Raw genomic sequence first — 20,258 nt, 5'->3', positions numbered from 1 at the left:
AAGCTTCATTGTTCAGATTGTATATTGTGTATAATAATTGTGTATGATAAAGGAAAGCAAAAGAAGACATGTTTGTATCACACGCCTCAGTATGTGGAGGGAATTCAGTCGGCCGCTGACTCGCTCCTTGACCTCTGGGTCTCATGTGAAGGGTTATATTTCAATTAGTGTGACCCTGAAACAACAGAAAGCCTCAGGTAGAAGGAGAAGATGCGGCTTTATTGTAGTTTCTACAAAGGCCTAAAAGGCGGTGACTCCAGAGAAAAGCATGACTGGAGACCCTTAATGTGCCCCTAAAAAGTAGAGCTGCACAAAGTGAAAACGTTCAGCCACAGTGAAATATCACTTCAGCTCATATTTTATAAGTGCTGTGACTCACTCCGTCTCTCCTGCCCTTCACATTGCAGTCGCACTGACCTCAGCTCTCCTTCCCTCAGACCCGTCTGCCGTCTGTCTCCTCCTCGCTCTCTGGCATCTCAGTGCCAACCCATTACCACAGGACCTTGGCACCGCCACCGGGCCCGGTTGGCACCCTGTTATCATTGAAGGCCAACCCTGGGAATAAAACCAGACTCTCCCGACCCCAGCCAGGCCCTGGTATTAGTAGGACGTGTTATCCCATTTAGTTTCTCTTTGAACTCAGCAGAGGAGACGATGCAGTGGAGTAAAGTAGATTATAGCTTGGCTTGTTGCACGGAGGAATCATTTCAGGTACCGGTGTTTAGCTAGAACCGATTCCATGCATCATCTGGTCCCGTGTGACGACCCAGCACCAGCCTCCCAGACGTGTCGCACCGCTTCATGGTGCTCCGTCCTGTTTTCCTAGCAGGTAGCACCAGGGTGTTCAGGGTTTGGTGAATAGATCTGTGCCAGGGGCAGAAAAGGCGTGTTTGTGCACAAGCCAAGCTGTGGAGGCGACAGATTTCATGATGCTCCACCAACCACAGGAGCAGACACACAGGAGGTTGTTGAGGCAGAGACTGAGAGACGACGGCATGAACGAATGGAGAGAAGGCGTCCATCCAACGGTGGCATCGGTTCGCGTGCGCGTTCCTTGGTGCGGAAAAACTAAACTCTCTTGACTGAAACTACAAAGACAAGGGCTTCTCAACCTTGTGGGCTCGCTCCTCATAATACTGGGGAACATTTACTTCACATTCCTTGCTTTACATTGCCCGTGGGACCACTTTTTTATGCAAATATTGATAAAAGTCAAGAAAAGGAACTGAATCTGCATAAAAAGGGACGTAACTAGCTGCTACTGGCACCAGAATAAAAAAAAAGATTATGCCCGTGGTCGTGCTGTAGGCTGATTTGAATCCCTTTTCTCTTTTAATTACCACTCTACCCTTCAAACTTATCTTGCGACCCCTTATGGGCGCCTTGATCATCATGTTAGAAATCAATGACACTGTTGCTCTGGTACATATTAATTATTTGTTCTGCACGAGGACGAGTGAGAGGGGAGTCGTTTCTATTTAATGGCGTCACGGCTCCGTTCAGAGGAGGCTTCCATGCCTGTTATCCGCCAACTTCTCTTTCTTCTCTGCTCACGCATCACATTTGTTACCTTGCCATCCTGGCACGAAACCATTTTTTAATCTGCTTTTTTTTCTTCTTCTTCTTCTTCTTCTTCTGCTTATCACATCCCTCCCTGCCTTCCTCCCTGCGCTCCCTCCACCTCTGCAGCAAACTGCGCGGCCCACCTTCTTTGCCAGGAAGTTTGAAGCCAGCGTGAACCAGGAGATAGTGAACCAGCTGGACGCCTATCTGTTCGGACCCTTCCCCCACGGGACGCCGGCGCTGAGCTCGTACTGGGAGAACGTGTACGACGAGCCGGACGGCGTGGCCAGCCTGTCGGACACGCAGCTCACCTACTACCACTCCTTCTCGCGGCTGGGGCTGTCGCGGGCCGCCGCCTCTCTGCAGGGGAACCCCAGCGATCACAGCTGCAGGTTGGTTTTGGGGACCCACGTTGGGTTCTGGTCGCCTTCCACGCACACCGTTGGCCCTCACAGCGTCATGACACACCTACACACAGGTGCTCTGCCACACCCACGGTAGCGCAAGACACCGCCAGCATCGTATAGGAACACAAATAAGACTGCAATCAGTAGTTAAGATTAGCCGCTGGGGATTGTGGGTAATGCTCTTCATTTTTTTTACGCAGTGCCAATTGGGCTGCGATAACGAGCCTAAAGGTGACATCACCGTAAACTGTCCCTTCAGACCAGTGTACTTATTAGTCAGAATATATGAATTTCTAATCAAACAAACTGTTTACATATTTAATGGCCACATAAATTTTTTTTAGCTGGATGTGCATAAGGGGAGATTTTACAGCAGGCGCTATGTTTTCATTAGCATCGTTTAGTCTTCAGTCAAACAATAAAACTTAGATGCTAATAAAACACAGATGTTAAGTCATTAAAAAAAACGTGATGAATTAAATATTCTGACTAATTGCGGGAAACAGAGGTGTCAGTCGCTAATTTGATTAAGTGTGGCTGAAAGCTCCATCTTACCGCACCTCAATAGGAAAAATTAAAGAAACAGCAAAATGACGTTATGGTCGCATATTTATGTTTTTATTGGTCAGTGCAGGCTCCACTCAAGTCCTCTGTAGGCGAGCTCTCTGTAATGCAGGGTGTCTAATTGTGGTGCCCCCACACACCCTGCTGCATTGTGGGTGTTCGGTCCTGCGGGTGCCGGCGAACAGAAAAAAACCCAGCATGTTTCCATCTGTCGGGCCTCAAAACTGTCAATCGGCTACAGCTGTTTTTACTCACGCACTGCATCTGCTGAAGAAAACTAAGGGCAGCGCAACGAAAATGTGGTTACGCAAATAACATGTGTGTTTGCATGCACAGGAGACAGAGGAAGTGGAGGGGGGGGGTCTTCAAATCTCTGTCACTGCCAGAAAATGTTCCTCTGAGAAATAAGTTTTCACTGACGGGAACCAGCGAGTGCTGACCTTAACTTTTACATGTACAAGTATGACATGTTGTGGAGGTCAAGGGTCACCAGACAAAGAAAAGAGAAACGTTTACTACTGTACATGTGACTCTATGTACAGTATGTGTATATTTGAGTGTAGTAGTAATCTGTAAATTTCAATATTTAAATGTGAACTAGGAACAAATGGAACTGTTATTTTGTACAACATCTTCAGACCGTTTCAGCTGTAACAATTGATTGAATCAGTCAATTACTGATCCCAAAAATCTCACAGTCAAATAAACATAGTTCTTTAAGAAATGTGCTTAAATTCTCTTAAATATGCGGCTTTGGTGTTTAATGAGTATAAACGGAATGTTAAATTATTTCAAGGCTTCACCAGGACACTTTCTGGCCATATTGAAGATGAAAAAATCAGATTAATTGATATTAAAATGATCATTAGTTGCGGTCCTAATGACCATTAAGTTCGCTTCACACTACTAAGCACCTGATTTTCTGAGCTTTGAAAAACCCATTCGGTTTTTCAACATCACTTACGCAATCCTGATGGTATTTCTAGTATTTTAAAGACTTTTCCAATGCACAAGAAATATGTGGATGGGTTCATGCTAAACAAAAAAGACCATCTCTCAATGCAGCCTCACTTTAGAAGTTTAATGATGAAATATCCCCTATGTGTGGCACAGTTGCACAAAGACCAGTGTCATATTCTATTAGCTGGAATTTTAGTCATGAAGTCAGACATTTCGTAGCAAATGACTCCTCGCGCTTTCTAAAGCGGGCCGTCTTGAGGCAGCTCATGTGTGGCCACATATTCCGCATGCACCGAGAATTCAGATGTGCTAGCAGCAGATGGGCGAGTCAGCCATTGTGAGGCTGGAGCAACTGAGAGGAAAAGGCCACAGAGACGGATTTGGCTCTTTTAACAGCCCGCTGTGACTCAACTGTAGAGGCTGTGGAGTAAATGCCTGAATGAAGCTTCTGTGCAGGCTACGCCCCGACCCCATCCCACTGTCTCGCTTTGCTGGCAGCCACGTCTCTTTCAAGAAAGACGAGTGGGGGGAGCGCTGGGAGACGTGGACAGAAAGTAAGGGTGGAGGATGAAGCAGCAAGAAGCGAATGGGTGGGGAGAGATGGGAGAATAGAGAGGAGGAGAAAGGGAGAAAGGAAACACAGGAAGGGGGAGCAGGACAGGAGGGAGTGAGCACCACTATCCATGCGGGTGTAAATATTTGCTGTTCTGCTTGTCAGGGTAGCATTTACCGGGACGGGTTGACTCCTGGTCCTTTAGTGGAATACAGATGAGGGCCTGGGCACCGGGGAACGGTGTGTGGGGGTGAGCTAATCCCCAGCCTGCGCAGCCCCGGCTAGCGCACAGGCCGAGAGCAAAAGGCGAGAAAGAAAGAAGACGAGCCGAAGGATGCGGCGTCTGGTCGAGGAGGGCAGCGCTGGGAGCAGCTGCGGAGCGCTCCCGATCTCCATTTAGCCCGCTCAGCCCGGGCCCCTTGCTTGTTATTCCAGAAGTCACCCGGGCCGGCCGCCCCCGAGGCCTCGCCCCTGCTGCGCGAGAGGCGCCGCGCATACAAACAGCGCGCTAATCAGAGGGGCGAGACGTCTCGTTTGGCTTCAGATGACTGGATGACCCACTTCAACTTTGTTCCGTTGATGTGTGCGTTTTGAGCCTCAACTAATCCGAGTCCGCTGCCCATGAAGATTCTGTAATTTGCCGGCGCTCACAAACCGCCGTGGCCTCGACTGTCACGCGTCGTGCGCAACCATTCCGTCCGCTTCAGAACCAGAGCACATGTTGTTCCAACCGACGGATTGGAAACCAATAATTACTATACTGTAAGTTTCTTATTTCGCAATTGGGAAATTCTCCAAAGCTTTGGAGCTTTAATCGAATGTTCACCGATATATTGCTCATCTTTGATCTGGTAAAGTTGTGCTGTAGAGCATAAAAGTGGTGGAAGCGTAGCTACAGCAGCCAACTTATTAGTATGGTTGACGCACGCCTTTGACCGCTTGGCTTCCTGTTAAAGGTCAGTGAATTAATGCCGAGCATGTCACGCACTCACACAGCACATTGGCTCCCCACTAACCTTCAGTACAAGCTTACATTAGCATCCAGCCACATTAGCATATCCAAGGCTGGTCCCTTCAATCTAGATATTCTGCTCATCTTACAGCGTCGGCCCTGAGGCGCGGCGCCGCCGGTAGGTCAGCGGGTATCGGGTTCGCTAATGGACCGCCATTCTCTCTGCCAGGTACTTCCCCATGGGCCACCCGGTGTCGGTGCACCTCTACTTCCAGGCGGACCAGTTCCAGGGCTACCTGGTCAGGCACCACGCCACTAACCTGGCCACGAGCAAGCTGGAGACCCTGGAAACGTGGGTGGCGCCCAAGGCCAACTTCAAGACCGCGGGCCCCGCAGCCGGCACGTTCAGCAGGTTGCAGTTTGCAGAGGTGAGGCGGCGCATTCATTTACATGGCGGTCGCCTGCTTGGCACCAGTGACAAACACATCGTTCAGCCGAGGCCGGCGACAGGAAATGACTTCCATTAAACCCCTAAGCATCACACAGGAATAACATAGCTCTCCACCATATAATTAGAGGTGAGATATACAGCTCATTGCCATGGTGACCCCATATTCATTGCTATGGCGACCTTGCTGAGACTCATAGCACCGCGTCTCCACACAATTAAACCGGCGCCTGTAATGGCCTTGTAAAATGTAAATTGATTGAATTCATCCAAGTTTATAGGGATGAGCGCTTCATGTGCCGCTTATTTGTTGTTTCCTAATAGAAAGTCTTCTCACCTTCACACTGGAATGCTCCTCTTGATTGTCTTGTTATGTTAATCTGTGTTTCTGTTTACCCCAGCGCCTGTTTAGGATACAGCTGCTCGCTGTGATGTGACAGGCACAGAGTGTCTTTTTAAAAAGGACAAAATTAACTGAGTGAATGCAAATTGACCTTTTTACTCCGGTTTATCGTGCACAGCTTTGTAGGAAGTGCAAATGTCAACAAATTGGGGAATTGACTTGCTTTGTTCATGCTCGTGGACCACACATCCACAGCAGTGGCGCATGGACGCGCAATCACCCCGGACGCCCTTTCCCAGAAGCCTCGGCGCACGCACGCACAGCCTGCCGGTCGGCCGGCCTCCTTCTCGCTGAGCCCCGTTTGTGCGCGTAGCTCGGGAAGCCGTGAGTGACACAGCAGCGATGTGAGCTGTGGCCTTTATCTGGATGCTCAGCCTAAGAAAGCTTTCGCTGCCTGGCGCCGCGCGCTGGCTGTCAGTCATTCAGTTTGTCCATCTGTCATTTAAAACGAGAGCAGAAAGAGCTTAAATAAGACAGCAGGGTGTAGCAGCGGTAGCTCTCGGCTTCCTGTCAACTTAGCAGATATGGCCCATTATACCACTGCTATATGCTGGAGTTTGCTAGATAAACCATATGGTTGGCTTAACAATGTGCTCCATGTCTTCCTGTAGATATAATGGAAGACAGATATGTCTTTTCTTTTCACTCCACTACTACCACCTCCCATTTGCCTTTATAGGCCGTTTACAGCATGATTTAGTGCAGGGACACTTACAGCATGAACACTTAAACCTCGTATTTCACCTCTAGTCAGACTTGACACAAGGACTATTTTACATTGTGATATATACATTTTCTATAGTAGAATAACTGACTACTACAATGTACTGTATATAGATGTAAATATTGTGGTAGCAGTACTGTACATTAGTTAGGCATTTTACATCTGTGAGATTTGTTCCTTCCGTGTCTTCCATCATTGAGGGGATGTCACAGATATGCTGACCACCTATATGTGTGTCAATTAATTTCCCGAGGATTAATTATCGCAATCCTAATTATAGACACATCCCCCCCGTGTCTGTAATCTACAGTGAATATACACCTAATGCAGGTGGTCAGCTTGGCCTGGAAATACTGTAGGAGGAAATAAGAAACGTGGTGGATGCATGTTCAATTATGAAATACCTAAAATGTGCTTTGTGTATAGTGCAAGCAACATAAACGCAGGCTCACTGGCCACTTTATTAGGTACACCTGTGCTGTCTCACTGGATCCAACACAGCAAGTCTATGTTATGTGTATTATTGAGGTCACAGTGGCTGCTCAGGTCATGCTGGAGCGCATTATAATACAAGATGGTTTTAATGTGAAATAAATGACGTGGGAAAGAACTATAGAACCACGTTCAGTACTATAGTACTATAATCATCTTTTGTTGCTTCTATTATAAATACTAACCTTGCAAAAGTTATGCAACAATAACTGCAAAAATAATGGCAGAAATGCCATGTTGGACTGAAGTAAAGGGCACAGTGTAAAATCCCCATTGAGTGTGTCAGAAACATGGCTGACATGTTAGTTACTGAGCTTGTTCTTCTCCTCTTTCACACATCCACTCAGTCATCCCTCTCTCCTACCAACAGCTCTGAAGAACACCTGAGTCTGATTATCGGCACACAAGAAAAATGCCATTAGGAAGTCTGCAAAAGGAGCCTGGAGGGACATTTGTGCCCTGCGGTTTTAAGCAGGTCCAGATGTAGACTGGGACTGGCTGCAGGCGCCGCGAGCTCACGCAGAGAAAGGGACGCAGGGTCATCGGGTCAGAAGGAAAAAGATGAAATAAAGCAGGGTCACGAGGTGGAGGCTTTTAATGTTTTCTATTAAGTCGGGCTGGGAAGAGAGCGACGAACAAACCAAGCCATGTGGCTAATAGACACAAATAATGGTGTAGTAGGACAATAATGATGACAGAAGCAGCGTAGCTACGACTAACAGTGGAGAATAAATGAGGGTTAACTCTGCTGAAATTAATGGAGATTAAAGGTCACGGAGAAGATGTCAGAGCAGCAATACTGCCACAGAGGCCTGTTTTTTCCACTAAAGCTATATTGTGGTCATAAGGCTTGATTGCCTATTGGTCTTAAGCCAAAGCTAATTAGATAGAAGCAACGAGGGACACGATGAGTGTAAAGGTCATTGTAAGCTATAGGCTGTGGGCTGAGGCTGAAACGGGCCAGAAGTTAATCCTAGTTTGACCCACTTTCTAACTGAAACAGAAATTCTTGAGACGGTTGGTCTGTTAGCAAGAAGCAGATGCTGTTTTACAGTGCTGTACCTCGAGTCCTGTCAGGCACTTAAAGGAAAGACTCAGATATTTAAATGTTCAAATTAAAATATTTTGTCTGAAAAAATGAAAACCGCAATATTATGTCTGATGTATTTTAGCAATTTGTCTTCATGAGCTGGCCGGTATTTTCAAACAGCAGTTGTTTATAAAAACTGAGCATGAACCAGAATCAATTCATTTCAGCAGCATTGTCAGAATCTGCACTTCACAAGTCTCTGGACGGCAGACGCTCTCCTGCTGGATTACAGCGAGGTGCCTCTGTCAATATTCCCCTCATTTCTCTGTAGGGCTTAAAACGGGAGAGCTGCCAGTCAAAGGAGGAGGAAGTGTGTGTGTGTGTGTGTGTGTGTGTGTGTGTGTGTGTGTGTGTGTGTGTGTGTGTGTGTGTGTGTGTGTGTGTGTGTGTGTGTGTGTGTGTGTGTGTGTGTGCGTGTGTGCGTGTGTGCGTGTGTGTGTGCGCGCGCCAGCGAGGCAGCCTTGAATAAAGTAATGAGCTACAGAGGTGCCAGACAAGAGAGTTCATTAGTAATTTATAGAGAAAAGACCCAAGGTCCAAGAAGCAGGAATGGCAGAGGTCGGGCCAATAATTGAGATGAAAGTGAGGCTTCCTTCACTGATGCTCAACACGCACACACACACACACACACACACACACACACACACACACACACACACACACACACACACACACACACACACACACACACACACACACAAAAGAGGCCGACGCTTTTTTCTCTGTGTCTCATTTGTGCAAGTTGCCTCTATTTATACTGTACGTCGCAGTCTCAATCCTCAGAGGACGTGATACAGAGTCAGTTCCAGTCAGCCATTGATTGTCCAGCAGGGTGAGGCTGTGTTAATCAGCTACCACTGTAAGGGTGAGCTCTTCCTAAAACCACCGCAGTCTCTTCTTTCAGCCTAGCTCCCACCATCACTTTATTTCTGTGTGTGCGTGTGTGTGTGTGTGTGTGTGTGTGTGTGTGTGTGTGTGTGTGCGTGCGCGCTCCTCCCACTCTTTCATTCTGTCTTTTACTGTACATTAATCTCAAGTCTCTTGTTTTTCCTCGTTATTCTCTGCGATCCAAGACACACACACACACACACACACACACACACACACACACACACACACACACATACACACACACACACCTCCTCACTCACAGGTTTGACCACACAGAAAACATTAAAGGCAATTAGCTGTGCTCTCTGCATGTAACCCTCCTCTCCTTTCATATCAATTCACAAAGTAATAAAATCTGATACTGTCACATCACAAGTGTGAAAGACAAAGGTATATTTTTTCTGTAACAAGACGTGTTAATTAGAAGACACAGGGCTCAGTCCTCCAGTGTCTCTGTAGCTGGAGGCGTTGTGTGGCTCATCATTCAGATATATTAATTTTGTTGCCATCCTTTACATTTTAATATTCAGTTTATTTATTGTAGCGTAGTGTTTCTCAGCCTTTGTTGAGAAGCTGTGGATCTTTCCTCGCCTCTGGTTGCTGTATTTGCATATAACCTGTCTTCATCGTTTCTTCCTGGTGTCAGGCTGCAGTCTTTCCCACTGTCGCCACTGGTTCGGACAAATACTTTTCACTCCCTGCATTCTCCTACATTACTACAGTAAGAAAATCGAACAGGGGTGCATTTTGGTTGGATATGCTCGTGGTCTAGTCCTCTTCCAGCCTCCTCCATTCTTGGCTAAACACACATTCAGACTGAAGCAGGAGGTAACAATCAAGCTTGTCAGCTTCTGCATATTACATTATACAATAAGTGTGCAGGGAGCTGGGCTGGAGTGTGGCTGGCACCGTTTGATGAAAAATGCATGCAGAGGATTATTTCCCATGATAATTCAGCAGAGATATTGGTTATTTTAATATTATGGTCAGATTGTGATGCGTTCACGGACGGCGTTAGTTATTTATGATCGCTGCGCAGTCTCTCACTCTCACGCGCCCTCATCTCACGCCGCATTTGCCTTGCTTCTATTCAGCCGCCGTGTCTCTCACTCGCCCCCTTGCGTTCCTCTCTCACCCCCGTCAGATCGGCACCGAGTGGGACGCCAAAGAGCGCATGTTCAGGAACTTCGGCGGGCTGATGGGGCCCGCGGATGAGGCGGTGGGCATGCAGAGGTGGAGCAAAGGGCCCAACGTGACCGTCACCGTGGTGTGGATCGACCCCACCAACGTCATCGCCGCCACCTACGACATTCTGATCGACTCCGGCGCCGAGTTCACCCACTACCACCCGCCGCTCAACCAGCCTCTGCGCCCGGGAGTGTGGAGCGTCCGCATCCTCCACCACTGGAGCCCCGTGGCCGAGATGCGCTTCCTCATCGCGCCGCTGGCCTTCAACAAGCACCAGCCCATACGACAAGGTGAGAACCCACACAGAAGCGCCTCTGCAGCTAGCGTGCAGTATGGCATCGATGCCAACACAACACACAATCATTATTGATTGGGTCATTTGTACAAATAACCCTCCCTGACTCGTGCTCTTTCTCTATAGCAGATAATGATTTATCCAAAAGCACCTGAGGTGATGCTGGAAATGCCAAGTGTTTCACTCCACCTCCAGGTGTAAGCGGAGACGCGCTACAGACTTTAATAAAATCCAGTGAAACCCCACAGCAATAAATGATGTTTCTAACACTGGTTCTCTGTTGACACTGTGTCACTGAAGGGCTGGGTGCTTGGGCATATTGGGGCTGTGTATATTATTATACTGTCAAGTGTATCCACTTGTGGAAGGTGCATTGAGGAGTAGTGTACTGTACTGATGAGCGGGTTAGAGGCCATAGTACTTCCATACTGTACTGTAGGTCCATTATCTGCCTATGTATAGTTCATAGTGTCCTGTTTTTTGGCAGTGTTGCCATTTAAACCAAACACTGCTCCCTGCTGTGTCTTTAGGCTGATTCAGTGCCTGCGATACTCGTGAGAAGCAGCGATCACAGTTCGCATTCCGTCACATTCTAACACACCATCGCACGTCACTCCACAAACCTGTAGCCACTCAGCTCACCAGGCCCAAAACCTCATTTACAGTCCACGTGTGCTCTCATACCAGCGATTCTGTTCAGGGGGTTGAGGAGTCTAGAACCGCTCCAAACTGCAGCTGTGTTGAGCTACTTGTTTGGTTGGATCATTGCAAACATCTGAAAGTTTGTAGGGGAGCAATCATTCTGAGTGCAACTGTAACCAATTAAAAAGAACATGGGCCACACTGTTTTATTTCAGAGGCTCAGAACAGACCTGCGTTTCCAGTGATGTCCTTTCTAATAAAGCCTCTAGGCCTCTGCAGATCCTGGTTGTTTGTCATCAAGTCACCTCTAATAACCCAGCGAGAGGCTCATACATACTAAACAGAGTGTTGAACAACGGCGCACTTAGCCTTCTGAAAACAATGACACAATTAAATCAATCAGCCGGCGTGGAGAAGAGCCCAGAAAGCATTGTTCTAGGCCACAAGCTAGTCTCTGAAAGTCGCGTGAGGGTTGAGTCGTTCAGTTTTGCATAATCACATCTTTCCCTATTTATTAATCTCACTGAGCTGTTTTAATGATGAAGGGACACAACAAATGAAGTCAAAGCTTTTGTCTTTAACCTGAGTCTTTGTAGACAGTGTGTGTGTGTGTGTGTGTGTGTGTGTGTGTGTGTGTGTGTGTGTGTGTGTGTGTGTGTGTGTGTGTGTGTGTGTGTGTATGTTGCTTAGGTTAATTTGCATTACACGTTTGCTTGATTTATGGTTGGAGAAATAGAAATGATCTTAATACAGTCACACTTATTTTACTGGTTGTCTGACTGTTTTCTCTGCAGTGTTATAGCTCGGGCATAAGTTGAGCACTGCAGCATATAAATACTAAATGGACTGGAGGACCTGCACAGTTTAATATTATTTGTTCATGCATGGGATGTACTATATATGAAGAATCATAACCCTGTTTTCTATTTATAGTTAAAGAATTACCCTCTACATTGTGCGGCCACTAGTTTATCCCCGGTAACGAACGCGACTGAGTTCAGGGGTACGTTGGTCTGTTGGCTGTACGTCTGGCCCAACCTCCACTACATTATATGTGCTTTCACATAGAGGACAAGAGCTCGTTCACCTTATTAACACATCCTGATCCAATGATCTTTAATCCTGTTTATAGTTCTGATGTTATAGTAATGTGTCCCCACAACTGTAGCTCCATTCTGCAGGGTTTGTCTGTGTTGTAATGTGTACTTTGGTCTTAGTTGTTCCATTCACTCTCCTGTAATTTACAGTAGCACCAGATCTGGCAGCAGGTTTTCCCTCCTACATGCAGTGCCAGTAAAACATTATGACGTGGCCTTCCAGCCTCATTGGGACACGCAGACTCATGCGCACACACACACACGCACACACACACGCACACACACACACACACACACACACACACACACACACACACACACACACACACACACACACACACACACACACACACACACATTTCTATACACAAACCCTCCACTTCAGAACGCACGCTGCCAACACAGCTGGCTGGCATGAGTTGAGTGCCGCCTCGCCTTGGCGGAGCACCGCATGTCTGACAACATCTTTCTGTCACCGGCGCATGAAAAGTGCTGATGCCTGCTAACATCTGGGTGAGACGGAGTTAGTGCGCCACACTCAGACGGGACGGCCAGCGCCCCAGTTAGAGGGCCAGTGAGGAATTTACAGCCTCGCTGCAGGATTATGAAGGAGAAGTGTGTGTGTGTGTGTGTGTGTGTGTGTGTGTGTGTGTGTGTGTGTGTGTGTGTGTGTGTGTGTGTGTGTGTGTGTGTGTGTGTGTGTGTGTGTGTGTTCCTGGCTTAGTGCAGGGCTTGGCCATCATGGGAAGAAAAGGAATAAGGGCACATCTGAGTGTTTCCAGAAAGCCGGCATTGCAGTGGATTGACATACCACATCAAAGAGCGGCCGTCGGGGAGACCAAGCATACAGTCAGACATTGATCCAAGCAAATTAGCAGCCAATTTAAGCTTTTCAGATGATAATGAAACAAATCACGTCTCCTATTCTGTCTGCGTTAATATTTTAACATTCACGTGTCTTCTTTCTTGCCTTTCTGCTGCTGCTCTGTGTTCGCTCTGACTGCTGGGTGTCTCTTTGTACATTATGTCCTCTCCTTTTCTTTCCCGGTCCGTTCCTCCAGAGGATACGCTGAGGCTTCACAACGGCCCGGCGAAGAACAGCTACATGGAGCAGAGCTTCCACGGCCTCAACCCGGTGCTCAACATCCCTGTCAGCCTGGTGCACGTGGAGCAGGCCAAGAGGAACGCCGCCCTGACCGGAGCGGAGCTGGAGAGGTGGTTGGACGGCCTGGTGGGGGAGCTGTGGGAGGCGGCGGACGTGTGCGCGGTCGGGCCGACGGCGTGCCCCGTCACGCAGGCCTGCGCCAAGAACCCGTGGAGCTCCCTGAGCCCAGACCCCAAGAGCCAGCTGGGAGCGGCCCGCGCTGACGGGCGCATCAGGTAGCAGCGAGGCCTCCAGCGGGACGGGAGGCCACAGGGGAGTCACTGACTGTGTTCATCTGTTCAAGGGGGCGGGCGTTGTGGTCGGGTGGAGGAGAACCTGTTCTTGTGTCTGAGGAGACGAAGGTAGGAGCGAAACAGTGGAGGTTTTTGTGAGGGTGTCTGGACAGAAATCGAGGAGAATGATTTTCAGATCCTCCCACGGGGCTCCTCCATTTAGGGGATTATGCTGGCTTAGCTATTACAGTTTCTCAGTGTATTTATTTTTCTTCTCATGGCTGAGTTTTACTGTGATCAAACGTTGCAATTTTTGAGCATTTATTTTGCTGCTGAATGAATTATGAAGTCGGCTTTTGAAGCCCGGCACGGGGGCACGGCGGCCATGCGAGTGTTGATTATCGACACCCGGTAGAAAGATGAAATGCTGCTGCAATAAGGCCTTAGCTGTCAGACATACACAGAGAGGTGCTGAATTAAACATGCCTCCTTGAGGTTTATGTTAGTATTAACAAAAAAATAAAAAAGATAGAGTCAAAATACAACCAGCTGTTAAAAAACACCACTTCGGTTGAAGTGCAGCACAGTGAAAAGGACATTTGACACATCAAGTAATTTGAACAGCAAACGTTTTAGCAGTATTAAAGCCAATTAAGATTGGAGACTGGGAGATTCCGATGGTTCAGTGGCTCAGATGGATGATCACTAGAATAAATCAGTAAGAGCAGCACAACTTGGTTCGGTTCAGTGCCTGTTAGGATGTTGCCTGGTTAACTGCCTACTGCAGTCACGTTGTGTAAACGGGGGAAAAATGAGATGCAAATACATGAGGCCTTCTCAGAACAATTACAACTATTTGGAGCGTATTAGGAATTCATCGTAGACTTTTTAGCATTTGAAATGAATAAATGCCTCGTTTGTGCGTCGTACAATAGCATTTTAGGACTTAACATTCACACAGTGTTTCCTTTAATAATCCAGCGTTTGTGACAGGCGGATCACAAGGAGAGAAACATCGTGTCTGTGGTTTGGTTTTCTACCAAACTGCCTTAAACGTTTCCTTAAAATTCTCGATCTTGTTTTCAGTGTCAATTGTTTTTTACTTTTTTCCAGACTTTAATGACACTTTGTGTTGTATATAATATAGAAGTCTCAAAATTGTGTGAATGAGGGGAGGGTGAGTCCATGAGTTGCTATTTATTTATAAGTTTATATTAATACTGATAATTTTAGTCAGTGACTAAATACCTGCGACGCTGCCTGGGCAGCATGAATAATATTTTTTGTAAAGAGAGCCGCCTTTATTTACAAAGGCCAACACCCCAAACTTATACTGTACCTTTTTATGGCCCGCACTTGTGTGTATTCAGTGTTGTCCTGTCTGAATAGATCTTCTTGTCTTGGTTTTTCACATGGCTGTTTGCTAAGTGCATCACAAGAGAAAGCCACCCTGACCTGAGAGGTCAGAGGTCATCTACCTAACAACCTCATCCAACCGAAAAGGCAAACAATACCACTCCTCGTGACAAACACATCTGACGACATCTGGACGGAAGGAGAACCTGCGCTATTACTGTGTGTCTGTGCTTCCTGTCAGCTTCAGAATGATAATGAGTGGTAGTAGTGTTCATGCTGTGACAATAATGTAATAATTTAATTGAATATTATATTGTGTCTTGATTGGAACATGCATAACGTATTAGATGGGGTCCATGCATCTTTTCAGCTCTGACTAGATTTGAAAAACCTTTTCTACCCCCCGAGACGTTAAATGGACATTTGATATGAATCGGTTCTGCTGAGGGACAGCACATCCTTAACAAGAGGATGGCTCAAATATTTGTATTACTTTCCTCTGAAGCCAATTAGGAGTTCAATTTGTGATTGTCAACATTGTTTAGCCATCACATGAGCATTTTTGCACAGGCTAATTAGGAAACATTACTGTTCATTAATGTCAAGTTCACCTTTCCTCTCTGTCGGATGTGTCTATTATAACTGCTGTCTCTGTTTCCTTTTCAAAACGACACTGTTTCCGGGGTGTGAGGGACGGTGGTGCATTCCACTGGCTGGCTTAAGCCGCGTTCTGAACGATGACAACACAATACCTAGTGTTACAGACAGATTTTGGAAAAGATCAATTAATAAAATATACAGTAAGTCAATGTGAAAGTCCTATTTTGTAACAAAATGATTAACAAATGAAGAAGATGTGTACATAGGTATTTTGTATTGAACTATTGTTTCAAAGGTATTGTACATGTAAATACAGATGTGGTGAAATGACGTTGAATTATTAAGAGTTGTTGAAGTGTCAGTTATTGGGCACAAAGCGTGAATCGATGGTGTTTCTTGATCAAAGTACATAACCTGTTTCTGTGTTTTGGACAGCTGTGACGAAAAACCTTGTCCTGTTTGCCTCTCAGAGAAGAATCACATGCCAGATTGTTGTTGTTGTTGCTGGAATGTATTGTTGAGCAACTGTTGCACAAATTTCTCTGACTGACGTTTCCCCCATTGTTTGTTTTATGGGGAGGCTCTGTGTGCCTTAGCTGACTTTTAGAAAATTCTTTGTCCATTAAATGAATCCTTATTTTATTATTTGTTTTGACACTATGTGAAGAATACCATGAGTGATTCACTGGTACTGCAACACCAAAAAGATGTCTGCTGTTGTGTACATATCATCAGGCCTTCTGTCTATATCAGCTTTTATTTTTTATTTTCTTCCCTTTTAGGGATTTATTTTGTTGTAATTCACTGGCTTGTTTTACTTTTCTCATTCCTTTTTGGAAATAAAATTCTATGGAAAACAGCTCCTCTGTCTTACAGTAAAACCAGATTACTACTAAGTGTTACTAAGGTTTTAATTTAACATCTGTACTTACCAGCAAGCCAACAAATCAAATGCATTAAATATGCATGAATTAGAAATTTCATATTAACAATCAGATCAAAATTAAATGGAACATTTGTAATGCACAAAGAAATGAAAATACAGAATTCCGTAGCTGCTATTCAGTTTTCAGACTCATTGTTTTGGTTCTATAGTTTGCAACTTTGATGGTTTGGCTTCGCTTGCTGCTCATGTCATCACTGGCCCCACAGGCCCAGGTAAAACTGTATGGGTCTGTTTCTGAAGCAGACAGCTGATAACATTATCAACTAGCTAGAGAGTGTGATGGGACATAAGACAGAGGAAAGAGCAAACGTTTGCTTCAAACTAAAGTTAACAAGAGATTGTTGATCCGTGTCCGATGGACATTCAGTTAAGCAACTTCAGCATAGTAACCTAATAAGCTGATAGATAAATAGAGTTTTGGGTTTTTTTTGCAAAAGAGAAACATTTGGATTACAGAATGCCAATTAAAAGATCTTAAATAAATAACAACAATACATAACAGCGTTAACTGTCATGATCCTCACAGTTGGAAATCATTTAAAGCCTAACCTTCACTTCATGCTTTAAGTGTTTTCCTCCGTCAGACTGAGGTAGTTGAATCATTAACTGTGGGTACAGCTAGTTGTTCCCATATGTTTTCCACCAAATTAACTTCAACAATTGTCCCTCACACAGATTCTCTCCCAACACCCGCCTCATAATGGAGCTCTTTAATGTGGGGCTAGAGGGAACGTTAAATCATCCCAAATAAATGATGGCCTCCTATAAACAACGGTCCAAACCACGCGTGCAGCTATGGCGCGCCGCTACACTCGTTCTGCGCCGAACCAGGGCGGCCTGTCAATAGTGCGCATCGTGTTCCCCAGCAGCTTCCTAACAAAAGACAGCCCTGTCGAGTGTGTTGAGTGTTTGACAGGCCTTGATCAAAGGGAGACGACAGCGCCAACAGATCCCATCTAGGGTCCCATAAGACTCGGGACATGCAGCCTAATTAGTCCTGGCCTACTCTGCCGTATGTTCCAGTGTGTGTGTGTGTGTGTGTGTGTGTGTGTGTGTGTGTGTGTGTGTGCGCGTGTGTGTGTGTGTGCGTGTGTGTGTGTGTGTGTGTGTGTGTGTGTGTGTGTGCGTGTGTGTGCGTGTGTGTGTGTGTGTGTGTGTGCGTGCGTTTGTTTCCTGAGTAAGCAAGAAAAGCAGGTTCACCACAGGACAGAGAGGCTTGTGCGGCGCCGTGTTCCCCGTTCCTCCAGCAGCGTTGTTTGTCTGGGCATAATACAAAGCACTAAAAGCTGTCCTGCTGCTGTTGGGAAGAAATTATCCAGATAAATGACAGATAAACGCCACGGTGATAGTTTTCAGCTTTTAACTCCAGCTCAGTCACATGCGCGCCGCTTGATTAATTAGCACTCCTGAAACCGAGAGACATCGTAATGACAGCGATAGTTTCTGTTTTTGTCTCTCGCACTATCGCGCCAGCGTGAATGCATTTGCGGCCAGAGAACAATGAGAATATGTTGTTGATAAATCGCTTCCCCAATGACACAGCTATTGACGATCACTGGCTGCAAAAATCCTACAATTCATTAATTAATGGCCAAACTGATTTTTTCTATATTTATTGCTCAGCCCACTAGAAATTGAGGGTCAAGCCTTTTGTATTTCACTCGAAATAGCCCCAAACAGTCCAATGAAACCTCCCTAAACGGGGATTTGCAGTGCACCAGTTTGAGCACAGACATTTGGCTCCTAAAAGCCACATCTCGTTTGGAAACAATAAAGACTTTATGAGAGAAGCTTGTGGCCATCGGACCGTGAAGCTCGCGGCCAAGTCAAGTGTCAGTCCAAGAAAGCATCGGGCGCCACTAGTGCTGCTCGGCCTGCCAGCACGCAGATGGTGGACTTTTGTTGCTTTCACATGTTTGAAGAGTTAATCACCCGTTAATCTGAACCCAGATAGTGACAGACAGTGGACAGGTCCCCCGTGAAGGTGGAGAAACATGACCAGGAAGGATTATTATCTAGGGCCTCTGACTCGTTTAAAGGTTGTGGGTACATGTACTGTAAAAGCCACGTTCTGGACGTTCTGGTACATTTCTATGACTCTCTGTTGGATGTTAACACACACCGGGTTTGTTAGAAGTGCACTTGCTCCTTGTTTTACATTTTGCTGCTTTAGCCAATTCCGTCTAAGAACGATTTGTGTCGTAGTTCAATTATTGCCCACGTTGACGGTAAACGGGCCGCTCACAGAACCACCTGTGGTTCTGACAAACGCGAACACCACACCAGTATTTCATACGCACACAATTGGACCGAGTGGAGCTGCAGCACAGCCAGACAGAAACAGGCTCCAGCCGTTACCCGCTAGCTTTAGCCAGACATCAACTAGCTGGATGCTGTGACCTGTGACCCCTATGACGTCATACACGCTTCCACATAAAAGTGTGGTGCTCAACTTCAGGCGCGACAGACTCCAAAAACAGCGTTTTCCACCAGGAGGCTGAAGAGGTGTATTTATACTAATCATCCTTTAGGGTCGAGGGGTTGTTGGGCCCAATCCCACATGTCAGCAGGCCTCTCGGGAGGCAGATTACATCCTGGACAGGTTACCAGTTCCTTTTATACCGTACCACAATCCACAGTTACATTCAGTGCCCTCAGGTGATCTCCATTAAACTGTGTGACGTATTAAACCAACTGGCTGCACCAGTGATCATTTAGGTCAGGTCAGTCTCCTGCATGTAAGCGATCTGTTTTCATTCTGACGCGACTGAAAAAAAACACAATTCAATTGAGCATGAGTCATTGTGGGGGTAACTGTGTGTTTTAAAGGAATAAATGCTTCCTGGATGTGTTCACATCCGTTATTTGCATCATTCCAGCCCAAAGCTGTTTGAAATGACACTGCGTTTTTCACCCAATGCCCAAAATCTCTCGTTGCTTTTTCCTGGGACACTATTGATGCTCGCGAAGGCCGAAGATCGTTCACTCTGAAGCATCGGCGACAGCTCAAGGGCACGCGTGTATTCTTTTATCAGCTACACTGCATACGCGATGAGCTCCACTGTCATTCTCCTTGCATGTTTGTCATGGTCCGGCTCCGCTGCTATGCCTTTATGAGCCAATTCCACGTCGCAACATTCAGCGACACAACAGAAAAGATTTTTTTTTCTATACACTGGAGCCAAAAAGCCACTCAAGCTGAGATGAGAATCGATCTGAAACCGTGGTTTGGGAAAACTACCATTTGAAGTCACTATCACCAGCCACTAAAGGATTTAAACTAAATGGAAATGGTTAGACTGTGAGCACCAGCTGGCTGATAATGACACTTATCTTTTTTTTTCTTTTCCACTGGACAGAATAATGACATCATCGTTCAGGGCCCGCTCCAAATGTGAGAAAAAGTCCTCAACAGCTAAATCTGATTTGAAGTACCCACATACTGCATAGCTCGGGATTATACCGCCGAGGCAATACATATCCAGCCAGGCAGAAGAAAGGCAGTACACGCTCGCGAGCTGGAGTGGGTGCTAAATATTTCAATAATAGCTCACAGACAGTGGGGAAGACAGCGGCGCGATGCAGCAGGACGCGTCTGGAAACAGCGGCACTCGGACACTCGGCGACGGCAGAGCGAGGAGCAGAGAGACCCCGCCGAGCGTCCACTTACACACCGGCCGGGACGAGGGGGAGCGCGTGGGGGGAGGAGC

General features: G+C 46.4%; 1 protein-coding gene across 1 annotated transcript in view; it reads left to right on the top strand.

Moving 5' to 3' along the window:
* Nucleotides 1–16,461, top strand: part of xylt1 (xylosyltransferase I) — a 58,169-nt gene extending 41,708 nt beyond the window's left edge. The window contains exons 8-11 of the mRNA XM_029131078.3: nucleotides 1,690–1,955; nucleotides 5,229–5,427; nucleotides 10,192–10,525; nucleotides 13,331–16,461. Of these exons, the coding sequence (XP_028986911.1) occupies nucleotides 1,690–1,955; nucleotides 5,229–5,427; nucleotides 10,192–10,525; nucleotides 13,331–13,653 (1,122 nt within the window). The 3' untranslated portion in view covers nucleotides 13,654–16,461. The remainder of the gene's footprint in view (nucleotides 1–1,689; nucleotides 1,956–5,228; nucleotides 5,428–10,191; nucleotides 10,526–13,330) is intronic.
* The last annotated feature ends 3,797 nt before the right edge of the window (nucleotides 16,462–20,258 follow it).

The sequence above is a fragment of the Betta splendens genome, chromosome 1 (assembly GCF_900634795.4).
Source record: "Betta splendens chromosome 1, fBetSpl5.4, whole genome shotgun sequence".
Classification (NCBI taxonomy): domain Eukaryota; kingdom Metazoa; phylum Chordata; class Actinopteri; order Anabantiformes; family Osphronemidae; genus Betta; species Betta splendens.
This window is presented reverse-complemented; position numbering and strand designations above follow the sequence as displayed.